Below are 27,679 nucleotides of genomic sequence, written 5' to 3'. Positions count from 1 at the left end.
TCTGTGCCAGGTAATAAATGTAACAAAATATTTCCAATGCAGAACGAATGAGCAGATGTTTAGTGTAATGTGACATCTGGTATACCATGTGCGGTTGTAGCTAAATTGAGCAGGCATATTCCGTGGAAACTTATCTTGAAATCGTGGGAGTGAGGGCAACACGCAGCGTTATAGGAATAGAAGACAATGTTTACAGTTGAACTGTGAGGTCCCTGTTGTTCTTTGAGCTGAGTGGGATTTTTCTTTGCAGATGTTTCATTATTTGATTAGATACTTAAGGTAAATAGGAAACTAGATCCCAAGTAAGGAATTAAGGAACCAGCAAGAAAACTCCCACAAACAGAGAAGAGGGGGTCCAGCTGTTTTCCAAAGCCAGACAAGGAATAATGGAGGGATATGGAACAAGGAGAGATTCAACCTGGAAATAAAGAGAAATTTTCTGACAGTGAGAACAATCAATCAATGGAACAGAAGTTGCCTTTGGAAATTGTGGGAGTTTCATTACTGGAGGCTTTCAAGAAGAGACTGGACTGTCTTCTATCAGAAATGGTGTAGGGACTCCGGCTTTGGGGATGGGGGGGTTGGACTAGATGACCTACAAGGACCCTTTCTTTCTTTTTTAAAATAAATTTTATTGGTTTAAAATACATATATACACATTTACAAAAATATAAGATAGATAATCAAATCCATAAATCAAAACAAGACAAAACTGACACATACAAACAAAAATAATCATAGTAATATAGTTAATTACTTATTTAAGTACACTAAACAATAATAACTATAACAATCAAGAAACAACATAATATATAGAAACATAGAAACATAGAAACATAGAAGTCTGACGGCAGAAAAAGACCTCATGGTCCATCTAGTCTGCCCTTATACTATTTTCTGTATTTTATCTTAGGATGGATATATGTTTATCCCAGGCATGTTTAAATTCAGTTACTGTGGATTTATCTACCACATCTGCTGGAAGTTTGTTCCAAGGATCTACTACTCTTTCAGTAAAATAATATTTTCTCATGTTGCTTTTGATCTTTCCCCCAACTAACTTCAGATTGTGTCCCCTTGTTCTTGTGTTCACTTTCCTATTAAAAACACTTCCCTCCTGGACCTTATTTAACCCTTTAATATATTTAAATGTTTCGATCATGTCCCCCCTTTTCCTTCTGTCCTCCAGACTATACAGATTGAGTTCATTAAGTCTTTCCTGATACGTTTTATGCTTAAGACCTTCCACCATTCTTGTAGCCCGTCTTTGGACCCGTTCAATTTTGTCTATATCTTTTTGTAGGTGAGGTCTCCAGAACTGAACACAGTATTCCAAATGTGGTCTCACCATCATTCTATATAGTGGGATCATAATCTCCCTCTTCCTGCTTGTTATACCTCTAGCTATGCAGCCAAGCATCCTACTTGCTTTCCCTACCGCCTGACTGCACTGTTCACCCATTTTGAGACTGTCAGAAATCACTACCCCTAAATCCTTTTCTTTTGAAGTATTTGCCAACACTGAACTGCCAATACAATACTCAGATTGAGGATTCCTTTTCCCCAAGTGCATTATTTTACATTTGGAAACATTAAACTGTAGTTTCCATTGCTTAGACCATTTATCTAGTAAAGCTAAATCATTTACCATATTACAGACGCCTCCAGGAATATCAACCCTATTGCACACTTTAGAGTCATCGGCAAATAGGCAAACCTTCCCTACCAAACCTTCCCCTATGTCACTCACAAATATATTAAAAAGAATAGGACCCAGAACAGATCCTTGTGGCACACCGCTTGTAACCTGACTCTGCTCAGAATACTCGCCATTAACAATAACTCTCTGATGTCTACGCTTCAGCCAGCTGCAAATCCATTGAACTATCCAGGGATTAAGTCCAATCTTCACTAATTTATCTATCAGCTCTTTATGTGGAACCGTATCAAAGGCTTTGCTGAAGTCCAGGTAGGCAATATCCACGGCACCACCTTCATCCAACACCTTTGTGACATAGTCAAAGAAATCAATGAGATTAGTCTGACATGATTTGCCTTCAGTAAAGCCATGCTGATTTGGGTCTAATAAGTTATTGTTTTTTAGGTGCTGATTTATCCTCTTTTTGAGTAGAGTCTCCATCATTTTAACTACAACTGATGTCAAGCTAACTGGCCTGTAGTTACCAGCTTCTTCTCTACTGCCCTTCTTGTGAATAGGCACAACACTGGCCATTCTCCAATCCTCAGGAACTTCTCCTGTTAACAAGGATTGGTTAAACAAATCAGTCAGGGGGGTAGCAATGACAGATCTGAGTTCTTTAAGAACTCTGGGGTGGATGCCATCTGGACCCATTGCCTTATTTATCTTTAATCGTTCAAGTTCTTCTAAGACATCGGCTTCTAAGATCACTGGAGCTGAATCCGTACAGCTGGAAGCAATGCTATATCCCTCTATAGTATTATTTTGTAAGGTGTCTTTTGAGAAAACTGAACAGAAGTAGCTATTGAAATGGTCAGCGATCTCCTTATTCCCATTAATGCATGTATTATTCCCGGTACTAAGCTTCGTGATGCCGCAGTTTTTCTTCTTCTTATCATTAATATATCTGAAGAAGGTTTTATCCCCCTTCTTTACAGATTTGGCAATTTCTTCCTCTTTTGAGGCTTTAGCAGCATATATTATCTGTTTCGCCTCCTTCTGTCTCATTTTATATACCTCCCTATCAGCTATACTTCCAGACTCTTTATACCTCCTATAGGCAGCCTTTTTTTCATTGACTATAGCCCTTACATCATTGCTAAACCATAGCGGTTTCTTCTTCCTTTTACCTTTAGTTATTTGTCTTACATACAGTCCAGTGGCTTTTAAGATGGCCTTTTTTAATACAGTCCACTGGATGCTCGCTCCTGCCATTTTATCCCTCCCCTTTAATTCATTATCTAAATATTCTCCCATTGCATTAAAATTTGTTTTTCTGAAATCCAATACTTTTTGTTGCATTATAGGATTGCTCACAATGAGTTTTTACATCAAACCACAAACATAGATGGTCACTGCAACCTAAATTTTCTCCCACCCTGACATCTGAAACCCAATTCCCATTCGTAAAAACTAAATCTAGAATATTCTCCCCTCTAGTTGGTGTCTTAACCAGCTGTGCCAGAGCTGCTCCTGTAAAGGCCTCTACTATATTCTTACTTTTGCATGTAAGGGCACTGGGGATATTCCAGTCAACATCAGGCATGTTGAAATCACCCATAACCACAATATCTCCCTTTACTGCCATTTGGGTAATTTCATCCACCATCTTGTTGTCATATTCCTCGGATTGCCCTGGAGGCCTATAGATCACCCCAATTCTAATGACAGAACCTTCTTTATTTTGCATGCAAATCCAGAGAGTCTCTAGATCTTGACACGTATTTTGAATTAGTGTTGTTTTTAGACTTTCTTTAATATAAATGGCTACTCCACCTCCCCTTCTCTCTATTCTATCCTTCCTATACAGTGTATATCCTGGTATGGATATTTCCCATTCATTAGAATCCTTAAACCATGTCTCAGTTATGGCAACCAGGTCCAAATTATCTCTAGATATTATGGCCATTAATTCACAGAGCTTGTTGCTCAAGCTTCGAGCATTTGTGCACATTACCCGAAGAACATTATTTTCGTTATTAGTTTGCCCCTTATCATCAACAACTACATCTATATTATTTGCAGCTCCCTTTTCATAAGCTTCCAAAAACTGCTTTATCCTCATTGGTCGGGGACAGAAATCACCCACATCAGTTACATCTCTGTCCCCTTTACCTAGTTTAAATGCCTGTCCAAAAAAGTTCTGAATTCCTCACCGAGCACCTGGGTACCTCTGTATGATGGATGCAAACCATCCCTCTTAAACAACTCCCTATTAGACCACCTACTGACATCATGACTTACATAGCCAAAACCTTCAGCTTTACACCACTGCCTTAACCACACATTAAACTCTCTGATACACGTTGTTTTATCCTCTTGGCCACAAACCGGTAACACCTCTGAGAAAGTCACTGAATCAGTTATTTTACCCAGCTCCACACTTAGACATTGAAAATCTCTTTTTACTACATTAACATTTCTCTGGGACAAATCATTTGTGCCAAGATGCACCACCACATCAACATTATTACCTTTACTCACAGTCTTAACAATGTTTGTAATCCGCCTCCTGTCCCTGCTGGCAGTGGCCCCTGGGAGACACCTCAGCACCTTAACCACATCCTTGCTCTGTCCCAAATCAACACCTCTAACGGTCGAATCACCCACAAGAAAATGTGTCCTCTTTTTATTTCTACTAACTGTACTTGATGGTTTGGTTTAAATTCTTTAAATTCTTTTAAATTTAAATTCTTTTATGAGGAGGAAAGTTATAAGTCATCTTCTAATTTCAAATTATCTTCTAGTGAAGTATACAATCGGTATCCACTATTTTTTCCTTTTGGTTATCCACATATTTTTTATTAATTTTATTTTCTTAGCCGCCTTCATATATTCTTATTTAATTAATTTAATTTCATACAAATTTTTCCTAAAAGTTACTGTATATAAATCCTTTGTAATTTGTTGTATCAAAAAAGGGAAAAAAGGTATTGCTATTGTTGTATTTTAATTTGAGTTTTCGTTTCTTCTCTTAAACCAATCATAAAAGTACTTCCAAGTTTTATAGTAGTCGGAGTCTTCCTTGTTTTTTAATTTGAGAGTTAATGCATCCGATTCTGCACAATCTAATATTTTTTTTTAATATCGAAGCATAGTCAGGAGGTTTTGGTTGTTTCCAATATTGGGCTATTGCCATCCTAGTTGCAGTCAATATATGTATTAATAAATAATATTTATTTTTATCTATTTTTTGGTCTATAATCCCAAGGAGGAACGTTTCGGGTCTTCTGTTTACCTTAATTTGTAGCATTTCTATTATCCATTTTTGTATTTTAATCCAAAGGTTTTTGATTATTGGGCAAGTCCACCAAATATGGTAATAGGTCCCCAGTCAATTCTGTTAATGGCCTAGAGAGCCACCCATCTGAGATAATATGGTGTTTCTTGCTTGAGCAGGGGGTTGGACTAGAAGACCTCCAAAGTCCCTTCCAACTAAAGTACAGTGATGGATCAATGGCTCCCCGGTTGTGCAGAATAGTCTGCAAAAATGAAACGACCAAACAACAGTTCATTAAGACTATGAATTCCATCGCCAGAAATAACGCAAAATACAACAAACTCAGATCCAGACCAGATCTAACACTACTCCAACACATCCGCTCTCGGGAACTACAAGCCGAACTCCGGAGACGTTGTGACCAAGGTAAAACTAACCTCTACATTGACTACCGCTCTGATTGCATCAGGACCAAAACTCATAACCCTCCCTTCATCTCCAAACCCACTGTCCCTCCTCAACCATCCCACACTTTTCCACCCACCATCCCTCATCTACAAACAGACCCCCCTCCAGCACTTCAAGCAACGAATAGGATAGCGCGCCTCTTACTACCTCATTTCAATCCAATTTCAACTCAACTCAATCCAATCTCACCCCTGAGCACAAACTCAATCTCAAATGTAAACTAATCCATGCAAGAAGTATTATCAACAAGTTGTCTGAATTCCTCATCCTACTTGACACCAACTTATTTGACTTAATCTTTGTTTGTGAAACATGGCTGAATCCTTCCTATCCTGACTCCTGCATCACAGAAAGTAACTACCTGGTCTTCCGGTCTGACCGTGAATCCCGCAGAGGGGGCGGTGTAGCCATATTCTACAAAAGCTCATTCAAACTAAAAAACATTCAAGTTGCACATGATCTTATCCTCCCTGAAAGCCTAGTTTGTGACATTTCCCTCAACACTACACTCCATTTCCTACTGTGCTACAGAGCTCCAAACTACGACATTACCCATGCAACTAAACTAACCTCCCTCCTAACTTGGGCAACCTCCTGCCCCCATCCCATTATCTTCCTTGGTGACCTCAACCTACCACACATCAACTGGTCACTAAATGAATGCTCCACTGAACCTATACATACCACCATCTATAACGCCGTTACCAGCCTAGGACTGGAACAATTAGTATCAAACAACACCAGACTCAACAACTGTCTCGACCTCATATTTTGCAACAGCAAAAGTGCTATCTATGGACTGCACACAAAAGAACCCTTCTCCAACAGCGACCACAGTACGATCAACTTCAACCTCAACCTACATCATCTAAACACTAGAATAACGTGGCTCCTAAGTACAATTTTAGGAAAGCCAACTATGATCTCATAGATGCCAATCTCTCAATCCTTAATTGGCAATCCTTGTTCTCTAACTGCATCACCACTGATGATCTCTACAATATGTTCTTACTCCAAATCAAAAGGCTTATAGAACTACATGTGCCACTCACTTCTTCCAGAGGTAAACGAAAAAATAACATACCTGTCTCGATAAAGAAACTACAAACCAAAAAAAGATCCCTCTGGCGTAGAAACAAAAAAAGCCCAGTAACCAACTTTAAAGTCCGCTACAAAAGCTTATGCCAACGAATAAAAGCAGAATGCCTCAACTATCACAGCAAACAAGAGGAAAGCCTCCTTCGCACCAAGTCTAACCGAGCGTTCTATAACTTCGTCAACATGGATGGGTGTCAACAGACTCAAACTCAACCCGGATAAGACGGAGTGGCTGTGGGTTTTGCCTCCCAAGGACAACTCCATCTGTCCGTCCATTACCCTGGGGGGGGGGAATTATTGACCCCGTCGGAGAGGGTCTGCAACTTGGGCGTCCTCCTCGATCCACAGCTTACATTAGAGAACCATCTTTCAGCTGTGGCGAGGGGGGCGTTTGCCCAGGTTCGCCTGGTGCACCAGTTGCGGCCCTATCTGGACCGGGGCTCATTGCTCACAGTCACTCATGCCCTCATCACCTCGAGGTTTGACTACTGTAATGCTCTCTACATGGGGCTACCTTTGAAAAGTGTTCGGAAACTTCAGATCGTGCAGAATGCAGCTGCGAGAGCAGTCATGGGCTTATCTAGGTATGCCCATGTTTCGCCATCACTCCACAGTCTGCATTGGCTGCCGATCAATTTCCGGTCACAATTCAAAGTGTTGGTTATGACCTTTAAAGCCCTTCATGGCACTGGACCAGAATATCTCCGAGACCGCCTTCTGCCGCACGAATCCCAGCGACCGATTAGGTCCCACAGAGTTGGCCTTCTCCGGGTCCCATCGACTAAACAATGTCGGTTGGCGGGCCCCAGGGGAAGAGCCTTCTCTGTGGCGGCCCCGACTCTCTGGGACCAACTCCCCCCAGAGATTAGAACTGCCCCTACTCTCCCTGCCTTCCGTAAGCTCCTTAAAACCCACCTTTGCCGTCAGGCATGGGGGAACTGAAACACCTCCCCGGGGCATGTACAATTTATGCATGGTATGTTTGTGTGTGTGTTTGTTAATAAATGGGGTTCTTTTTAAATATTTTTAAATATTTTAAATTTATTTGGATTTGTCATGATTTGCTGTATCTTGCTGTGAGCCGCCCCGAGTCTACGGAGAGGGGCGGCATACAAATCTAAACAATAAATAAATAATAAATAAATAAACAAGAAACTCAATGACTCCAGACGTATTCCACCACTCGTAGGACCCAATAACAAAGAATACCATGATGACCCATCCAAAGCCAATCTTGGGGCTTCTTAAAAGTCCGTAGCATTTCCACCCTACTGTTCTCCACCCACCAAGGAGTCAACAAAAAACTAATTGGGTGTAAAATGTCTGAATTGCTGATCCTTCCTATTTGTTTGTTTACTTGTTTTGTCTAATACACAATAATACACAATGAGGGTTATAGAGGACATAATCAGGTAGAATGTATTAAAGGGGGAATAGAGGAGAAAATAAAGGAGTGAAATATAACTATGAGAGAATAGCAGAAAAAGATATAGGGATAGAAGAGAAGATATAGGAGATATAGGAGAGACAATAGGACAGGGGACGGAGGGCACTCTGGTGCACTTATGTACGCCCCTTACTGACCTCTTAGGAACTTGGTGAGGTCAACCATGGATAGTCTTAAGGGAAAGTGTTGGGGGTTTCAAGTCATTGTTTCAAGTCATGGAAAACCGAATGACACCAAGTCTTAGTACCGCTTTTTAAATCCTTATTATGGGCAAATAGCTCATCCAGTTTTGGTCACCAGGCTGCCTAAAAAATGTTTAAACTTTGGAAGCAATTATGATGATTAAAGACCCAGAGTCAAAACCATCTGAAGAACTGTTGTTGGATTTGGGTAGGGCCTGTCTAATGAAAAGAAGGACCCTGGTGTGACATGACTAGCAGTCTCCTAGTATTTGAGGGTCTGCCACAAGGAGGAGTGGGGGCAAGCAATAGTAGTTGCTCCTGGTTCAGCCTGGTTCTAAGTACCTGTAGCAGCAGTGGCAGGAGGCTTCTCAGAAACTTTGCATGCACCAAACCGGTAATAAAGGGTTTTAGAACCCAGAACTATTGATTTATTTTTATTTATTTATTTTGTCCAATACACAATAATACACAATGAAGGTAATAGAGGACACCTTCGAGGAAATAGAATTAGAGAAAAAATAGAAGAGAGAGTATAGGATAAAATAATCAATGAGAGAATAGAAGAAAGATATAGGGATAGAAGATATATGGGATGTAGGAGAGACAATAGGACAGGGGTCGGAAGGCACTCTAATGCACTTATGCATGCCCCTTACTGACCTCTTAGGAATCTGGAGAGGTCAGCCGTGGACAGTCTAAGGTCAAGCTACTCTCCAAAGCTTTTATTCTGCAGAAGTTGTGAATGCTCCAACAATGGAAGATGTTGAATAACCCTCTGTCTGAAGTGGTGTAGGGTTCCCTGCCTAAGCAGGGGTTGGACTAGAAGACCTCCAAGGTCCCTTCCAACTCTGTCATTCTATGAAGACAGGCCAAGAAGCAATAGGTGGAAACTAATCAAGGAGAGAAGCAGCCTTCTGAGGTATACCCACGTCTCTCCAACACTCCGCGAGCGGCATTGGTTGCTGATCGGTTTCCGAACGCAATTCAAAGTGTTGATTTTGACCTATAAAGCCCTACATGGCATTGAAAAAGAGAAACATAGAAGATTGACGGCAGAAAAAGACCTCATGGTCCATCAAGTCCTTTATTTTGAGCAGGCATGTTCAGTGGAAGTTTATCTTGAAATCGTGGAAGTGAGGGCAACGTGCAACCTTGTAGGAATAGAAGGCAATATTTATACTTGAGCTGTGAGGTCCCTGGTGCTCTTTGAGCTGAGTGGTTTTGGGTTTTTTTTGCAGAATCTTTATTACTAGATACTGAAGGTAAAGAGCAAAATACAGGGGGTGGACATAAAAACGGAAACACCTTGAAAAATCATCAAAATACCTATTATTATTATTATTATTATTATTATTATTAATATTTATATTTATATTTATATTTATATTTATATTTATATTTATATTTATATTTATATTTATATTTATATTTATATTTATATTTATATTTATATTTATATTTATATTTATATTTATATTTATATTTATATTTATATTTATATTTATATTTATATTTATATTTATATTTATATTTATATTTTTTATTTTTATATTTATATTTATATTTATATTTATATTTATATTTATATTTATATTTATATTTATATTTATATTTATATTTATATTTATATTTATATTTATATTTATATTTATATTTATATTTATATTTATATTTATATTTATATTTATATTTATATTTATATTTATATTTATATTTATATTTATATTTATATTTATATTTGTATGTCGCCCCTCTCTGTAGACTCGGGGTGGCTCACAACAATAATAAAAACAATGTAAAACAAATCTAATAATTAAAAGTCACTAAAAAAAACCCTTATTAAAAAGCAAAACATACACACAACCATACCATGCATAAACTGTATAGGCCCGGGGGAGATGTCTCAATTCCCCCATGCCTGGCGGTAAAGGTGAGTTTTAAGAAGTTTACAAGGAAGGTGGGGGCAATTCTAATCTCTGGGGGGAGTTGGTTCCAGAGGGTCGGGGCCGCCACAGAGAAGGCTCTTCCCCTGGGTCCCACCAGATGAAATTGTTTAGTTGACGGGACCCGGAGAAGGCCAACTCTGTGGGACCTAACCGGTGACTGGGATTTGTGCCATGAAGGGCTTTATAGGTCATAACCAACACTTTGAATTGTGATTGGAAACTGATCAGCAACCAATGCAGACTGTGGAGAGTTAGTGTAACATGGGCATACCTAGGGAAGCCCATGATTGCTCTCGCAGCTGCATTTTGCATGATCTGAAGTTTCCGAACACTCTTCAGGGGTAGCCTCATGTAGAGAGCATTACAGTAGTCGAATCTCGAGGTGATGAGGGCATGAGTGACTGTGAGCAGTGACTTCTAGTCCAAATAGGACCGCAACTGGTGCACCAGGCGAACCTAGGCAAAAGCGCCCCTCGCCACAGCTGAAAGATGGTTCTCTAATGTCAGCTGTGGATCGAGGAGGACGCCCAAGTTGCGGACCCTCTCTGAGGGGGTCAGTAATTTCCCCACCCAGGGTGACGGACGGACAGATGGAATTGTCCTTTGGAGGCAAAACCCACAGCCACTCCATCTTAACAGGGTTGAGTCTCAGTCTGTTGACACCCATCCGGACCCTAACAGCCTCCAGGCACCAGCACATCACTTCCACTGCTTCGTTGATTGGACATGGGATGGAGACGTACAGCTCGGTATCACCGGTGTACTGATGATACCTCACCCCATGCCTCTGGATGATCTCACCCAGCGGTTTCATGTAGATATTAAATAGCAGTGGGGAGAGGACCCACTCCTGAGGCACCCCACAGGGGAGAGACCTAGAGGTTGACCTCTGACCCCGCACTAACACAGACTGTGACCGACCAGAGAGGTAGGAGGAGAACCACTGAAGGGCAGTGCCCCCCACTCCCAACCAATCCAGCCAGCGCAGAAGGATACCAGGACAAAAGGTCCACCTTTTGCGGCAAATACAGCCTCAATTCTCCGAGGTATTGATTCATACAAATTGTGAATTGTTTCCAAAGGAATTTTAGCCCATTCTTCAGTTAAAGCACCCTCCAGTCCTTTTAGAGACAACGGTGGTGGAAATCGACTTCTTACCTGAATCTCTAAAATCGACCATAAATGCTCAATAATGTTGAGGTCTGGTGACTGTGGTGGCCAGATGAGATGCTGAACTTCATTAGAATGTTCCTCGTGCCGTTCTTTAACAATTCTTGCTCTATGGATTGGTGCATTATCATCTTGAAAGATGGCATCCCCCTCTGGAAACAGTTCTTGAACCATAGGATGAATTTGGTCAGCCAAAATTCCTAAATAGTGATGGCTCTTAATTCTTCCATGAAGGGAAATCATTGGCCCGGCGGATTTCCAAGAAATAGCACCCCAAATCATCACTGAACCCCCGTCATGTTTGATGGTTGGGAGAAGGCAGTCTGGATGAAATGATTCTTTTGGCTGTCTCCAGACATAAACACCGCCAGAGGTCGGAAAAAGGGTAAACGATGATTTGTCAGAGAAAATCACATTTTGCCACTGCCCGAGGGACCATTTATTGTGGTTTCTACACCACTCTAAACACTTTGAAACATTTGTCTTTGAGAGTAGAGGTTTTCTCATTGCAGCTCTTCCATGGAATCCAGATTTGTGAAGCTCCCTTCGAACAGTTTTTGTGGAAACTGGGTTCTGTACGTGTCTATTGAGCTCTGCAGTGATTTTAGGAGTTGTGGTTTGCTCTAACAATTTGCTTTAGAGTCCAACGGTCTCTTTCAGACAACTTCGACTTTCGACCAGACCTGTGCTTGGCTGAGGACGTTTTCCCTACTCTTTCAAAAGCAGTCATTACTTTTGAGACATGACCTCTTGAAACGCCAAACATTCGGGCACTTCCTGTTATACAAAAGACCTCATGGTCCATCTAGTCTGCCATCTAGTTATACTATTTCCTTAGGTTGGATATGTTTATCCCAGGCATGTTTAAATTCAGTTACTGTGGATTTACCAACCACGTCAGCTGGAAGTTTGTTCCAAGGATCTACTATTCTTTCAGTAAAATAGTATTTTCCCATGTTGCTTCTGATCTTTCCACCAACTAACCTCAGATTGTGCCCCCTTGTTCTTGTGTTAACTTTCGTATTAAAAACATTTCCCTCCTGAACCTTATTTAATCCTTTAACATATATAACAATAACAACAATAATAACAACAAACAACAATAGCAATAACAGCAGCAACAACAACAGAACAACAACAAACAACAACAATAACAACAGCAACAACAATAATTTATTGGATTTGTATGCCGCTCCTCTCCGAGGGCTCGGGGCGGCTCAATGTTTTGATCATATCCCCCCTTTCCCTTCTGTCCTCCAGACTATACATGAGTTCATGAAGTCTTTCCTGATAAGTTTAATGCTTAAGACATTCCACCATTTTTGTAGCCCATCTTTGGACCCGTTTAACTTTATCAATATCCTTTTTGTAGGTGAGGTCTCCAGAACTGAGCACAGTATTCCAAACGTGGTCTCACCAGTGCTCTATACAGCGGGATCACAATCTCCCTCTTCCTGCTTGTTATACCTCTAGCTATGCAGCCAAGCATTCTACTTGCTTTCCCTACTGCCTGACCGCACTGTTCACCCATTTGGAGACTGTCAGAAATCATGACCCCTAAATCCTTCTCTTCTGAAGTTTTTGCTAACACAGAACTACCAATACAATATTCAGAGTGATGATTCCTTTTCCCCAAGTGCATTATTTTACATTTGGAAACATTAAACTGCAGTTTCCATTACTTTGACCACTTATCTAGTAAAGCTAAATTGAAATAAACCCAGAGACAGGGCTAGGTGTAAGATGGTTCCTTTTATTCAGCTCAGAGGTAAGTGACATTCAGCGGATACCGTCTGCTCTACCTGGGAGAAACCGCTCCTTTTATACATTTGCGGTTCCCGCCAGAGAGAGAGCAGCCGCGTCTGAGCCAATCAGGAGCGACTTCCTGATTCCAGCTCAGACAGCGTTTCCACACGGAACCAAACTATTTACAAGGATACAACACCCCTCCCTCCTTAGTCAGGATACATCAATCACGACAGCCACGTGATGAAGTCCTTCAATCTGCTGGGTCTTCGTGAGGCTCGCTCCGACCTGCGCAGTTCAATTGAGTCCTCGCTGCCGACGGTGGAGTTCGGTTCGCTTGTGCTTCCCCGGTGCGGCTGGGGCCTGGTTTGGGCTCCGGCCTGCTGGGTTGATCTGGCCGGCACAACACCGACCTCGGAGGATGACGATGGTTCGGCGTCGCTGGAGGATCCTTCCTGACCCGATAAGTCCATTTGCGTGTCCATTAAATTGGGTTGCGCGTTACAGTCTGTTAAAGTGGGAGAGTCTGTTTCAGCGGTTCGCTCTGATGAGTTTCCCATGCGCTTTCTTATATGGTCAATGTGCCGCTTCCACATTCGACCATCTTCCAATTTTACAATGTATGTTTTTGGAGCAGTCTGTTGTACAATTGTCCCTTTCATCCAATTTACACCCCCATCAAAATTCTTTACAAAAACACTTTGACCCAAATACATTTGTCTCTCAGGGTTCACATACATAGGATTATGGGTACAAAACCTTGGGTGTAACCTATCCAGTGGGGACCTCAGTTTCCTCCCCATTAGTATCTCAGCAGGGCTTATGTGCGTGTGAGAGTTTGGGGTAATATGCTGGGTTAACAAAAATTGGTCCAAATTCTGTTGTACATCTCCAGGGCCTGACCTGCGCAATGCCTCCTTTGCCACCCGAACGTAACGTTCTGCCAAACCATTAGCCCAGGGCGAGTAAGGTGAGATGAGTGCATGTCTGATTCCTAAGTTATCTAAGAACAATTCAAATTGCCTGGCTGTCAATTGGGGTCCATTGTCAGACACTAATATATCAGGGCAACCATGGGTGGCAAACAAACGGCGCAGAACTTTAATGGTGGCACTCGTAGTTATATTGTTCATTGCTATGATTTCCACCCACTTGGAAAATGCATCAACTACTATCAAGAAGTATTGTGACCCCACTGGCCCTGCAAAATCAATATGGACCCTGGACCAAGGCCCTGCAGGTTGTTCCCACTCTGCTGGAGTTGTTTTGGGGGGGTTAGGCATGGGTCACATTTGGCTACCCAGTTTTCAATATCAGTATCCAAACCTGGCCACCATAAGTGCCCCCTAGCTAGGCCCTTCATCCTGACAATCCCAGGATGGCCCACATGTAACATTTTGAGTACTTTGATCTTTAGACTTTCAGGAATGATTACTCTATCACCCCACAACAGGCAACCTCTCACATATGACAATTCCAGTCTTTTGGTTTTGAAATCACACAATTCAGGTTCCACAGAGTCATTCTGCCACCCCTTAAGTACACAGTTTACCACCTTTTTTAGGATTGGGTCTTGCTGCGTGTGTGCAGCCACCTCCCTTGCAGTAGTTAGTGGGTTGTCTTCGAGTTCTATCATTAGGACATCAGCAGACGGGGCAGGGTCCTCTACTAACTCTGCCATGGGGCACCTACTGAGACCATCTGCGTGGTTGATGTTTTTACCCCCTTTATGAATGAGTTCGTACTGATATCCTGAGAGGAAAAGGGCCCATCTGATTAACCTTGGAGACATAAATGGGGGAGTCGGTTTGTTGGGGGCTAAGAGGCCTAGTAAAGGCTTGTGGTCGGTAACCAATTCAAAACTCCTGCCAAAAAGGTAATTATGAAATTTCTTCACCCCAGCCACTAATGCTAGAACCTCCTTATCTAGTTGGCTGTAATTTCTCTCAGTATTGGTCATAGTTCTGGAAAAGAAGGCAATTGGGACCTCTGTATTATTAGGCAAAACGTGTGCCAAGACCCCTCCCACGCCATATGGGGAAGCATCGCACGTAAGCCTGATGGGTAGTGAAGTACTATACTGGACTACCACACTTTTAGAAGTTAGCAACTGTTTTATTTGTACAAAGGCTTCGTGTTCAGTTCTCCCCCATGTCCAAGGGGTTTCTTTCTGGAGCAAACGGTGTAGAGGCTCTGCTGCTGTTGCCTTCTGTTTTAAAAAGACGGAGTAAAAGTTAAGAAGGCCTAAAAAAGCTTGCAATTCTGTCTTATTTTGTGGTTCTGGGGCTTCCCTAATGGCTCTCAATTTTTCAGTGGTGGGGTGGATACCTTCCCCATCGATTTTATATCCTAGGAATTCTACACTGTTGGTTCCCCACACACATTTGTCAGGTTTGATTATTAGCCCTTTGTCCTGCAGCCTCTGAAGTACTTCCCTTATTCTTTTGTTGAGCTGCTCTTGGTTTTCCCCTGCAATTAAGATGTCATCAAAGTAGGGAATGGCCCCTTTAATCCCTGATAACAACCGTTCCATTATGCTTTGAAAAATCCCTGGGGCTATGCTTACTCCAAACTGTAATCTGGTACATTTAAAGGCACCCCTGTGGGTGACAATTGTCTGTGCGCGTGCTGTCGGTTCATCGACAGGGAGTTGCTGGTAAGCTTGCGCTAAATCGATTTTTGTGAACCTTTTCCCTTCCCCCAGGGAGTGAAGGAGCTGTTGTACCACAGGAATGGGGTAAGGGTGATGTTGGAGGGCTTTGTTGAGCGTAGATTTATAGTCAGCGCAAACCCTTAAGGAGCCATCTGGTTTCAGAGGCGTGACTATGGGTGTTTCCCATGGCCGCTGCTCTACAGGAACTAAAATGCCTTGGCTTATGAGCTTATCCAGCTGTAGGTCAAGTTTGGGGAGGAGCGGAAGGGGTATCCTGCGAGGTTTGAGCCGGACAGGCGGGACCTTGGGGTCAATAGAGAACGAGATAGGGGGCCCTTTATATGATCCCAAGGTGGGGCTAAACACTTCTGGGAATTCTTGTAAAAAGTTAGGCATGCTATCAGAGTTAACAGTACAAATACCAGAAATTTCAATTCCCAAAGGTTCCATCCAAGCCAACCCCAGGAGAGAGTGTCTAGCCCCTGTAACAACAATCATAGGCAGGGTACATTTAACATTCTTAAACATGATAGGTACATTCACTTGGCCTAGAACAGGAATTATTCCCCCTTGAAAATCTCTAATTACCAATGAGGTTTGTAATAGCTCAGATTTAGAGAGGCTAGGCATGTACATTATAAGCTTTTCCCACGGCATAATGGTGTATTTAGACCCCGTATCAAGTTCCATAGAGCATGGCTTGTTGTTCAAAAGTAGTGAAATTACAATCTTGCCCCCATTTTTTGTTGCCGTGTTATTCACGGAAAATTGATTGTTACCTCTTGAGTAGTCACGGTTAGCGGTTGAGTAGTTCTTGCGGCCGGAAAACCGGAAGGACCGGTTTTCGCGCGGTTGAGGTGTTTGATTCTGGAAACGCTGAGGACGAGGAATGGAGAAGGTTTCCTCAGGCACAGATGCTCTGCAGGCTTCGGCGATGTGGCCACGTCGGTTGCAGCGGCGGCAAATGGCGTCCCGGAAGGGGCATCGTTGGCGTGGATGGTTTCCTCGGTAGCCGGCGCAGGGGGCGACGGGGCGAGGGTATCTGGGTTGTCTTGGCTGGTCCTGTTGTAGCAGGAAACAGCTGTCCTCGTTGAGAGCTGGTGGGCTGAGGTCGTCTGGGGCCTCGGCGCGGGAAAACGTGGAGTCGATCTTGGCGATGACTTCTCGTTTGTCATGTTCCTTCAGCTCTTTGGCAGCAGCGTCGGCGACCTCCGCGGTTTGTGCCAGCTTGATTACTGCCTGTAGAGACGGCTCGTCTTCGGTGAGGAGTTTGTTCCTGACCGTGGTATTTCTCATGCCGAAGATTAAGGCATCGGTGAGGCGAGCTTCCGGGTTATCAAACTTGCATTTTGCAAGCACCGTTCGAAGTCGCGTTGTGAATTGATTGATGGATTCCGATTCGAGCTGAGCCATTCTGGAAAATTGATGCCGGAAAACGACGGCTGGTTTCGTTGGCTTGAAATGGCTCACGAGCTTGGTTTGCAGGACGTCCCAAGCGACGGATTTGGCTGGAAGCGGCTTGGTGAGAGTCTGGGCGAGATCGAAGATTTCTGGACCGCAGTAGTTCAGGAAGATGGCCCGTTTTCGTTCGGCATCGGCGTCCCTTATTCCCGCGGCCTCGAGGAAAATCTCGAACTTGGCTATGTAGGCGTCCCAGGAAGATTTCTCCGGATCGAAGAACTCAGGAGCCCGGCCGATTTGAAGGTTGTTCATCTTGCACGCGTGGTTCTTCCGTCCGTCGTCGCCAGTGAAATAAACCCAGAGACAGGGCTAGGTATAAGACGGTTCCTTTTATTCAGCTCAGAGGTAAGTGACATTCAGCGGATACCGTCTGCTCTACCTGGGAGAAACCGCTCCTTTTATACATTTGCGGTTCCCGCCAGAGAGACAGCAGCCGCGTCTGAGCCAATCAGGAGCGACTTCCTGATTCCAGCTCAGACAGCGTTTCCACACGGAACCAAACTATTTACAAGGATACAACATAAATCATTTGCCATATTACTTACATCCATTTTTTGTACTTGTGACCAGAAATCTCTACCCCTAAATCCTTCTCTTCTGAAGTTTTTGAGTGATTTAATAACTCTCTTTGTTTTTACTGTGAGAATTTTGGGCTCTAGCTGTGTTGGTGACTAGCTGTGTTTGGGAATCTCTGCTAACTTGTCTTCCTTCCCCTCCTCTCCCCCTTCACTAGTGGATGGTTTGGAGCGTCTTGCTCGGGAGTACCCTGACCCATGTTTCCCGGCCCACCTTTAAACGATATGACCCCGACATCCACGAGACGCTGTTGTGCTATAAGTGCCCCCCAGGGGAAAGCATGACCATGCCTTGCACCCAGGACAAACAGACAGTGTGCGAGCCGTGTGCAAAGGATCGGTTCACCCAGTATTGGAACTACCTGGACAGGTGCTTGTACTGCAGCGCCCGTTGTAACATGCTGGAAGTGGAGGTGGTGCCGTGCAACGGGACACACAACAGGGTGTGCGGGTGCAAGCCAGGCTACCATTCTGAGTCGCTCTTTTGCATCAAGGACTCCACGTGCCCTCCAGGAAGCGGAGTGGTGGAGCCAGGTATCTACCAGGAAGACGGACAGCAACTGGTTTCTTTGGGGGTGAGGGGTGGGGGGGGGGTTGGGTGAACTGGAACAGACACATCTCTTGAGAGTAGTTTGGAGGGGTGGGAAGCCTGAAGGATCGACCCTTCAAATTGGTGTTTCTCAAACACAACAATTATAAAATCTATGATTTCTCCCTTCCCGTCTTTCTTTCTCTCTTTCTTTCTTTCCTCCCTCCCTCCTTCCCTTTCTTCCTGATCAACCTTCCTCCTCCCCTCTCCTCTTTCCTCTCCCCTCCCCCCTCCCCTCTCCCCCCTCCTTCCCTTTTTTCCTCTCCACTCCTCTCCGCTTTCCCTCCCCTTCACTATTTTCTCCTCTTCTTTCCCCTTCCCTTCCCTCTCCTCTTTTCTTTCCTCTCCACTCCTCCTTCCCTTTTTCTCTCACTCTGCTCTCTGCTCCTCTCCTCTTTCCTTCCCCTTCACTATTGTCTCCTTTCTTCCCCTCTCACCTCCACTTTTCTTTCCTGCCCACTCCTCCTTCCTTTTTCTATCACTCTCTTCTCCACTCCACTCATCTCCTCTTTCCTCCCCTCTCCTGTCCCCTTCTCTCCACCTTCCTTTTTTTCTCCACCCCACCCCACCCATCTACTCTTTCCCCACCCTTCCCCTTTTCTCCACTCCCCTCCCTTCCCCTCCTTATCCCTTCCCTTCCTCTCCCTTCCCTTCCTTCCACTTCTCCTTCCCTTTTAAGGTTTTACCCTCCTCTCTTCCTTCCCTTTTCTCTCAACTCCTCTGCTCTTTCCTCTCCCTTCCTCTCCCCTCCTCTCTTCCTTTCCTTTTCTCTCCACTCCTCTGCTCTTTCCTCTCCTCTCTTCTACCCTCCTCTCTTCCTTCCCTTTCCCCCCTCTCCTCTCTTCCTTCCCTTTTCTCTCCACTCCTCTGCTCTTTCCTCTCCTCTCTTCTACCCTCCTCTCTTCCTTCCCTTTTCTCTCCACTCCTCTGCTCCTTCCTCTCGTATCCTCTACCCTCCTCTCTTCCTTCCCTTTTCTCTCCTCTCTTCCTTCCCTTTTCTCCCTCCCTTCTTCTCTTCCTTCCCTTTTCTCTCCACTCCTCTGCTCCTTCCTCTCGTATCCTCTACCCTCCTCTCTTCCTTCCTTTTTCTCTCCTCTCTTCCTTCCCTTTTCTCCCTCATTTCTTCTCTTCCTTCCCTTTTCTCTCCACTCTTCTGCTCTTTCCTCTCGTATCCTCCACCCTCCTCTCTTCCTTCCCTTTTCTCTCCTCTCTTCCTTCCCCTTTCTCTCCACTCCTCTGCTCTTTCCTCTCCTTTCCTCTACCCTCCTCTCTTCCTTCCCTTTTCTCTCCACTCCTCTGCTCCTTCCTCTCGTATCCTCTACCCTCCTCTCTTCCTTCCATTTTCTCTCCTCTCTTCCTTCCCTTTTCTCCCTCCCTTCTTCTCTTCCTTCCCTTTTCTCTCCACTCTTCTGCTCTTTCTTCTCGTATCCTCTACCCTCCTCTCTTCCTTCCCTTTTCTCTCCTCTCTTCTCTTCCTTCTCTTTTCCCTCCACTCCTCTGCTCTTTCCTCTCCTCTCCTCTACCCTCCTCTTTTCCTTCGCTTTTCTCTACTCTCTTCTCTTCCTTCCCTTTTCTCTCCTCTCCTCTCTTCCTTCCCTTTTCTCTCCTCTCTTCCTTCCCCTTTCTCTCCACTCATCTGCTCTTTCCTCTCCTTTCCTATACCCTCCTCTCTTCCTTCCCTTTTCTCTCCACTCCTCTGCTCCTTCCTCTCGTATCCTCTACCCTCCTCTCTTCCTTCCCTTTTCTCTCCTCTCTTCCTTCCCTTTTCTCCCTCCCTTCTTCTCTTCCTTCCCTTTTCTCTCCACTCCTCTGCTCCTTCCTCTCGTATCCTCTACCCTCCTCTCTTCCTTCCCTTTTCTCTCCTCTCTTCCTTCCCTTTTCTCCCTCCCTTCTTCTCTTCCTTCCCTTTTCTCTCCACTCTTCTGCTCTTTCCTCTCGTATCCTTTACCCTCCTCTCTTCCTTCCCTTTTCTCTCCTCTCTTCCTTCCCCTTTCTCTCCTCTATTCTCTTCCTTCCCTTTTCCCTCCACTCCTCTGCTCTTTCCTCTCGTATCCTCTACCCTCCTCTCTTCCTTCCCTTTTCTCTCCTCTCTTCTCTTCCTTCTCTTTTCCCTCCACTCCTCTGCTCTTTCCTCTCCTCTCCTATACCCTCCTCTCTTCCTTCCCTTTTCTCTCCTCTCTTCTCTTCCTTCCCTTTTCTCTCCTCTCCTCTCTTCCTTCCCTTTTCTCTCCACTCCTCTGCTCTTTCCTCTCCTTTCCTCTACCCTCCTCTCTTCCTTCCCTTTTCTCTCCTCTCTTCTCTTCCTTCCCTTTTCTCTCCTCTCCTCTCTTCCTTCCATTTTTTCTCCTCTCCTCTCTTCCTTCCCTTTTCCCTCCACTCCTCTGCTCTTTCCTCTCCTCTCCTCTACCCTCCTCTCTTCCTTCCCTTTTCTCTCCTCTCTTCTCTTCCTCCCCTTTTCTCTCCTCTCTTCTCTTCCTTCCCTTTTCTCTCCTCTCCTCTCTTCCTTTCCTTTTCTCTCCTCTCTTCCTTCCCCTTTCTCTCCACTCCTCTGCTCTTTCCTCTCCTTTCCTCTACCCTCCTCTCTTCCTTCCATTTTCTCTCCACTCCTCTGCTCCTTCCTCTTGTATCCTCTACCCTCCTCTCTTCCTTCCCTTTTCTCTCCTCTCTTCCTTCCCTTTTCTCTCCTCTCTTCTCTTCCTTCCCTTTTCTCTCCACTCCTCTGCTCTTTCCTCTCCTTTCCTCTACCCTCCTCTCTTCCTTCCCCTTTCTCTCCACTCCTCTGCTCTTTCCTCTCCTTTCCTCTACCCTCCTCTCTTCCTTCCCTTTTCTCTCCTCTCTTCTCTTCCTTCCCTTTTCTCTCCTCTCCTCTCTTCCTTCCCTTTTCTCTCCTCTCCTCCTTCTGTTTTTTCTCCTATCTTCTCTTCCTTCCCTTTTCTCTCCACTCCTCTGCTCTTTCCTCTCCTTTCCTCTACCCTCCTCTCTTCCTTCCCTTTTCTCTCCTCTCTTCTCTTCCTTCCCTTTTCTCTCCACTCCACTGCTCTTTCCTCTCCTTTCCTCTACCCTCCTCTCGTCCTTCCCTTTTCTCTCCTCTCTTCTCTTCTCTTCCTTCCCTTTTCTCTCCTCTCCTCTCTTCCTTCCCTTTTCTCTCCTCTCCTCTCTTCCTTCCCTTTTCTCTCCTCTCCTCTCTTCCTTCCCTTTTCTCTCCTCTCCTCTCTTCCTTCCCTTTTCTCTCCTCTTCTCTCTTCCTTCTGTTTTTTCTCCTCTCTTCTCTTCCTTCCCTTTTCTCTCCACTCCTCTGCTCTTTCCTTTCCTTTCCTCTACCCTCCTCTCTTCCTTCCCTTTTCTCTCCTCTCCTCTCTTCTCTTCCTTCCCTTTTCTCTCCTCTCCTCTCTTCCTTCCCTTTTCTCTCCTCTCCTCTCTTCCTTCCCTTTTCTCTCCTCTCCTCTCTTCCTTCCCTTTTCTCTCCTCTCCTCTGCTCTTTTCTCTCCTTTCCTCTACCCTCCTCTCTTCCTTCCCTTTTTTCTCCTCTCCTCTCTTCCTTCCCTTTTCTCTCCTCTCTTCTCTTCCTTCCCTTTTCTCTCCTCTCTTCTCTTCCTTCCCTTTTTTCTCCTCTCCTCTCTTCCTTCCCTTTTTCTCCTCTCCTCTCTTCCTTCCCTTTTCTCTCCTCTCCTCCCCTCTTTCCTCTTCCTTCCCTTTCCTCCCCACTCCTCTCCTCTCTCCTTCCCTTTTCTCTCCCCGCTTCCCCTCATCATCCCTTCCCTTCCTTTCGCTTCTCCCCTTTTAAAGTTTTATTTTATTGTTTTGACATGGATTGATAAATTCCTCCCACTCCCGCAAGACAGCAGCCATAGAGATTGGTAGGAAAGAAAGCTAGACCTTCCCTTCTGCTGCCGTTTTTCCAGGCACCCCACAAAGAGATACCGAGTGCGAAAGGTGTCCAGAAGGGACCTTTTCAAGCAACTTTTCCAGTGAAGAGACCTGCAAGACCCACCGGAATTGCGCCAGACGAGGCTTTCGGATCAATGTGCATGGCAACAGATTCCACGATGCCTATTGCACCTCCTGCAGGCCTAAGAAAGGCTCAGGTAAGACCCCCTCCCACACCTGGGACATACAGGTAGTCCTTAAAGTAGAAACACAACTGGGAGCAGAGTTTTCGTTGCTAAGTAGGCAGTTCTTAAGTGAGACATGCCCAATAGTGCAACCCTATTTGCCATGGTGGCTAAGCACATCCTTGCAGTTGTTAAGTGAATCACATGGTCATCAAGTGAATCTGGCTGCCCCCTCCCCGTTGACTTGGGTGGTCAGAAGTTGTCAGGGAAGGTCTCGAATGGAAGGTGAAAAGGATAGGGGTGGATCTCACGTCCATTGGTGAGATATTTCAGAGGTCAGGGGCCATTCTGAATGGACAAAATTTTATTTGGTTCAGATGAGAATTTGATAAAGAAATTTTATAATTATTTGCTGTCCATTGAGCTGGAATTTGAGCAAATTAAAGAAACAATGATAAAGTGGATGAAGAATAATACAATAGATATAGATACCTGCAGGAGTGAGATACTGCCCAGACCGGGGGAGGGGTAGTGTTCTGTCGGGCTCTCTGGCAGACTCCTCCCAAAAATTCACAGGTACAAATTTCAGACACACACACGTTTGAAAATTCAAAACAATGTTCTTTATAATGAAAATTCAATTAAACTAAGCCCTCTTTTGGTATAGCAAAGAGCACTCATCTCCAAACAAACTGGTAATTGGTACAAGTCCCTTATCAGTTCTGTGATACATAGCTTGCAGCTGTGAGGCAATTCACAGTCCTTCTTCTTCCACAAAGTGAAACACACTTTGCTCTGGTTTAGTTTCAAAGCGGGGAAAAATCACAACGATCAGATAATCCTCCACAATGGCCAAACCCACAGGCTGCTCTTTATAGCAGCCTCACTAATGACCACAGCCCCACCCAACCACAGGTGGCCTCATTTTCTTTGATAATAATCTCTCAATTGTTGTTGCCTATGCATCGCTCTCCGCATGCGTGGCTGTATCATTAACTCTTGTTCCGAATGCAAGGAGGAGCTAGATAATTGATCTCCTTCTGAGCTGTCTGCCCCACATGTCTTCTTGGTCAGAGGAGCCTTCATCAGCAGATTCCACTGGGGGCAAAACAGGCCTGCAGCATGTGGATGTCTCCCCCACATCCACAGTCCTTGGGGCAGGAGCTGGGCCAGAGCTAACCACAACAGGTAGTGGGGTAGTGAAAATGGAGCTCCAGTCCAGAGCACCTATGCGCTGAACTTTTAATTAAAAGTTCACACGAGACATTTGGACAAAGAGAACAGAAATGTTTATTCTCTCTGGGTATACCAAAAATGATTTGCAAAGCGTGGTTCTCTTCATAAGAAGAGATACTTGCACAGAAGCTAAAGAGCAGGTTATACACTATTACAAGACTTCCCAATTCTTGCTAGCTAATCTAGCATGGTGAGTATCAGCCTATTACAGAGGTACAGAGAATTCCTTGCCTAGATATGGTCTACATCCTGTTTCCTTTCTCCTAGAGATGAATGGTACCCTATATGGTTTATAACATGCCCTAAACAGATACGAATTGGGTAAACAGTCCCTACCAGAAGAACAACAGATGGTTATCTCCTTATCACAAAACTTAAACAGTAAAAATTTATTTTATTAAAAACAGAACCTAAAGTGGCAGTCACCTATTTCCTTAAAGGAAAAATAGGAAATTCTTATCTTGTTAAAGACAGAAGCTAAAAACAGCGAGAGTTTTAAGAACAACTGATCTTCTTAAAATAAAACTTAAATTATTTTACACAAAATGGATTTTCCCTTCCCACCCAATTTGCACTGAAAGATGTTGAAAGACAATGCAGGGTGTCCTGCATAAGCCACGCCCACAGTGTGGTAGTAAAGATTTTCGTAGCCCTTCACTGGACGACAATTGCCAAGCACTTTTTCAGAAATGATAAGAGAATTGGATATATGTGATGCTTGAGGAAAATTAAATCCCAAAGGAAGGCAATATACATTTTTTCCGAACCCTCATAGATCATGGTCAAGATTTAATAACTGAATTAGAAGAAATAGAGATTTTGCCAAATGCATGGGCCGACCATAACCCAGTTAAAATAAAAGGGAGGGGAATCAGAAGGAAAAAATATTCTAAAAGAAAAAAACCTACATAGAAATGATGGAAAAAGAATTGGTTTTCTTCTTTAAAGAAAATACAAAAGAATTGACCCAAGACATGTGGGACACGATGAAAGCCTATGTGGGAGAATTAACATTTGCATATATAGCAAATGGCAGTGGTGCCTCTACCTAAGAACGCCTCTACTTACAAACTTTTCTAGATAAGAACCGGGTGTTCAAGAATTTTTGCCTCTTCTCAAGAACCACTTCCCACCTGAGCTTCCAAAACTGTAACCGGAAAAGGCAGGGAGAAGCCTCTGTGGAGCCTCTCTAGGAATCTCCCGGAAGGAAACAGGGCCGGAAAAAGTGGGGAGAACTCTCTGTCGGGCCTCTCTGGGAAGCTCCTGGGAGGAAACAGGGCCAGAAAAGGTGGGGAGACGCCTCTGTGGGGCCTCTCTGGGAATCTCCTGGGAGGAAACAGGGCCAGAAAAGGTGGGGGGAAGCCTCTGTGGGGCCTCTCTGGGAAGCTCCTGGGAAGAAACAGGGCCAGAAAAGGTGGGGGGAAGCCTCTGTGGGGCCTCTCTGGGAATCTCCTGGGAGGAAACAGGGCCAGAAAAGGTGGGGGGAAGCCTCTGTGGGGCCTCTCTGGGAATCTCCTGGGAGGAAACAGGGCCAGAAAAGGTGGGGAGACGCCTCTGTGGGGCCTCTCTGGGAATCTCCTGGGAGGAAACAGGGCCAGAAAAGGTGGGGAGACGCCTCTGTGGGGCCTCTCTGGGAATCTCCTGGGAGGAAACAGGGCCAGAAAAGGTGGGGAGACGCCTCTGTGGGGCCTCTCTGGGAATCTCCTGGGAGGAAACAGGACCAGAAAAGGTGGGGAGAAGCCTCCGTGGGGCCTCTCTGGGAATCTCCTGGGAGGAAACAGGGCCAGAAAAGGTGGGGAGACGCCTCTGTGGGGCCTCTCTGGGAATCTCCTGGGAGGAAACAGGACCAGAAAAGGTGGGGAGAAGCCTCCGTGGGGCCTCTCTGGGAATCTCCTGGGAGGAAACAGGGCCAGAAAAGGTGGGGAGACGCCTCTGTGGGGCCTCTCTGGGAATCTCCTGGGAGGAAACAGGGCCAGAAAAGGTGGGGAGACGCCTCTGTGGGGCCTCTCTGGGAATCTCCTGGGAGGAAACAGGACCAGAAAAGGTGGGGAGAAGCCTCCGTGGGGCCTCTCTGGGAATCTCCTGGGAGGAAACAGGGCCAGAAAAGGTGGGGAGACGCCTCTGTGGGGCCTCTCTGGGAATCTCCTGGGAGGAAACAGGACCAGAAAAGGTGGGGAGAAGCCTCCGTGGGGCCTCTCTGGGAATCTCCTGGGAGGAAACAGGGCCAGAAAAGGTGGGGAGACGCCTCTGTGGGGCCTCTCTGGGAATCTCCTGGGAGGAAACAGGGCCAGAAAAGGTGGGGAGACGCCTCTGTGGGGCCTCTCTGGGAATCTCCTGGGAGGAAACAGGGCCGGAAAAGGTGGGGAGACGCCTCTGTGGGGCCTCTCTGGGAATCTCCTGGGAGGAAACAGGGCCGGAAAAGGTGGGGAGAAGCCTCCGTGGGGCCTCTCTAGGAATCTCCTGGGAGGAAACGGGGCCTCCACCCTCCCTGTGGTTTCCCCAATCGCCCACATTATTTTCTTTTACATTGATTCCTATGGGAAAAATTGCTTCTTCTTACAAACTTTTCTACTTAAGAACCTGGTCATGGAACGAATTAAGTTCATAAGTAGAGGGACCACTGTATTGTTATTTTTACAAATGACTTGATGTAGTGAACTTCTCCAATACACCTTCCTCCTCCTATTATCCCCACAACAACCACTCTGTGTGGTAGGTTGGGCTGAGAAAGTGGGACTGGCTCTAAATCACCCAGCTGGCCTTTCACGCCTAAGGCGGGACTGGAACTCCGTGCCTCCTGATGATCGGTCCAAGGTCACCCGGCCAGCTTTCATGCGTAAAGCAGGACTTGAACTTATCGTCTCCTGCTTTCTGGGTGGTGCCTTAAGCATTAGATCAAACTGGCTCTCCCAGCACCTCTTACTCAATATGTGTTTCCCACCCGTTCTAGGTACGAAGGACTGTTACGAGGCAGCCCTTGACTTTGTAGCATTCCGACTGAAGCCCCGCAAAAGGCTCCGCTGTCTGTATCGTTTGCTCAGTCCTCCTGGGGTGGAGACGAACATGCCCATGTTTGAGCTCCAGAGGGACCTTCATGAATACCTGTTGCAGCTCAAGGATCATATTGGGGAAGTGCACGCATGGAATATGGTTGAGGAAGCCCTGACGGTGATGAAGTTGAAACACATTCTGGAAAATGTCCGAAGGAAGTTCTCTGTGGGTTGATGAGGCCATTGTCTACAGTCAGCTTCAGTGGCCTGCAGTACCGCACTCCACCTGCTGCGCCACCCCGACTCTGTTGAAAAGTGCTATTGCTAACATGTTGTAAGCCGCCCTGAGTCTAAGGAGAAGGGCGGCATAAAAATCGAATAAATAAATAAATAGCTGTCCTATTTCCTCCATCACGTGTACCCCTATATTGATGAATACGGGGACCGCTAGCAGACAGATAGGTAGCTGGTTGGGGCTTTCCACAGTTTCGTTGCTCCCAGGCCTGGGAGGGGGGCTGCTGGTGACACTCCCCCCCTTCTATTCCCTACTCCTGTCCTCTCCTCTCTTCTCCTCTCCTCTCTTCTCCTCTCCTCTCCTCTCCTCTCTTCTCCTCTCCTCTCCTCTCTTCTCCTCTCCTCTCTTCTCCTCTCCTCTCTTCTCCTCTCCTCTCTTCTCCTCTCCTCTCCTCTCTTCTCCACTCCTCTCTTCTCCTCTCCTCTCCTCTCTTCTCCTCTCCTCTCTTCTCCTCTCCTCTCTTCTCCTCTCTTCTCCTCTCCTCTCCTCTCTTCTCCTCTCCTCTCCTCTCTTCTCCTCTCTTCTCCTCTCCTCTCTTCTCCTCTCCTCTCTTCTCCACTCCTCTCTTCTCCTCTCCTCTCTTCTCCTCTCCTCTCTTCTCCTCTCCTCTCTTCTCCTCTCCTCTCTTCTCCTCCCCTCTCTTTTCCTCTCCTCTCCTCTCGTCTCCTCTCCTCTCTTCTCTTCTCCTCTCTTCTCCTCTCTTCTCTTCTCTTCTCCTCTCCTCTCTTCTCCTCTCCTCTTCCTTCTTTCTTATTCCCTCCTCTCCCCTCCTCTTATTCTATTCTATTCTGTTCTCTTCTCTTCCTTCCTCCCCTGGCCTCCCCTTCCAATCCACTCCACTCTGTTCATTTC

The 27,679-nt window shown here is 45.2% G+C and overlaps 1 protein-coding gene across 1 annotated transcript; it reads left to right on the top strand.

Moving 5' to 3' along the window:
* LOC139163479 (tumor necrosis factor receptor superfamily member 6B-like) lies at positions 1–26,767 on the top strand. Its single transcript, XM_070744279.1, has 5 exons — positions 1–10; positions 17,824–18,199; positions 22,157–22,339; positions 24,569–24,580; positions 26,493–26,767. The coding sequence occupies exons 2-5, from the start codon at positions 17,827–17,829 to the stop codon at positions 26,765–26,767; spliced, it is 843 nt and encodes a 280-aa protein (XP_070600380.1). The 5' UTR covers positions 1–10; positions 17,824–17,826.
* Positions 26,768–27,679: the final 912 nt, after the last annotated feature.

Source organism: Erythrolamprus reginae, chromosome 3 (assembly GCF_031021105.1).
Source record: "Erythrolamprus reginae isolate rEryReg1 chromosome 3, rEryReg1.hap1, whole genome shotgun sequence".
NCBI lineage: Eukaryota > Metazoa > Chordata > Lepidosauria > Squamata > Dipsadidae > Erythrolamprus > Erythrolamprus reginae.
The sequence above is the reverse complement of the archived record's forward strand: the minus strand, read 5'-3'. Positions and strand labels throughout refer to the sequence as shown.

Excerpts from the sequence above, each read along its gene's own strand:
- LOC139163479 (XM_070744279.1), top strand. The coding sequence starts at position 17,827 with ATGGTTTGGAGCGTCTTGCTCGGGAGTACCCTGACCCATGTTTCCCGG. Across the intron at positions 18,200-22,156 it reads AAGCGGAGTGGTGGAGCCAG|GCACCCCACAAAGAGATACC; the intron begins GTATCTACCAGG and ends CCGTTTTTCCAG.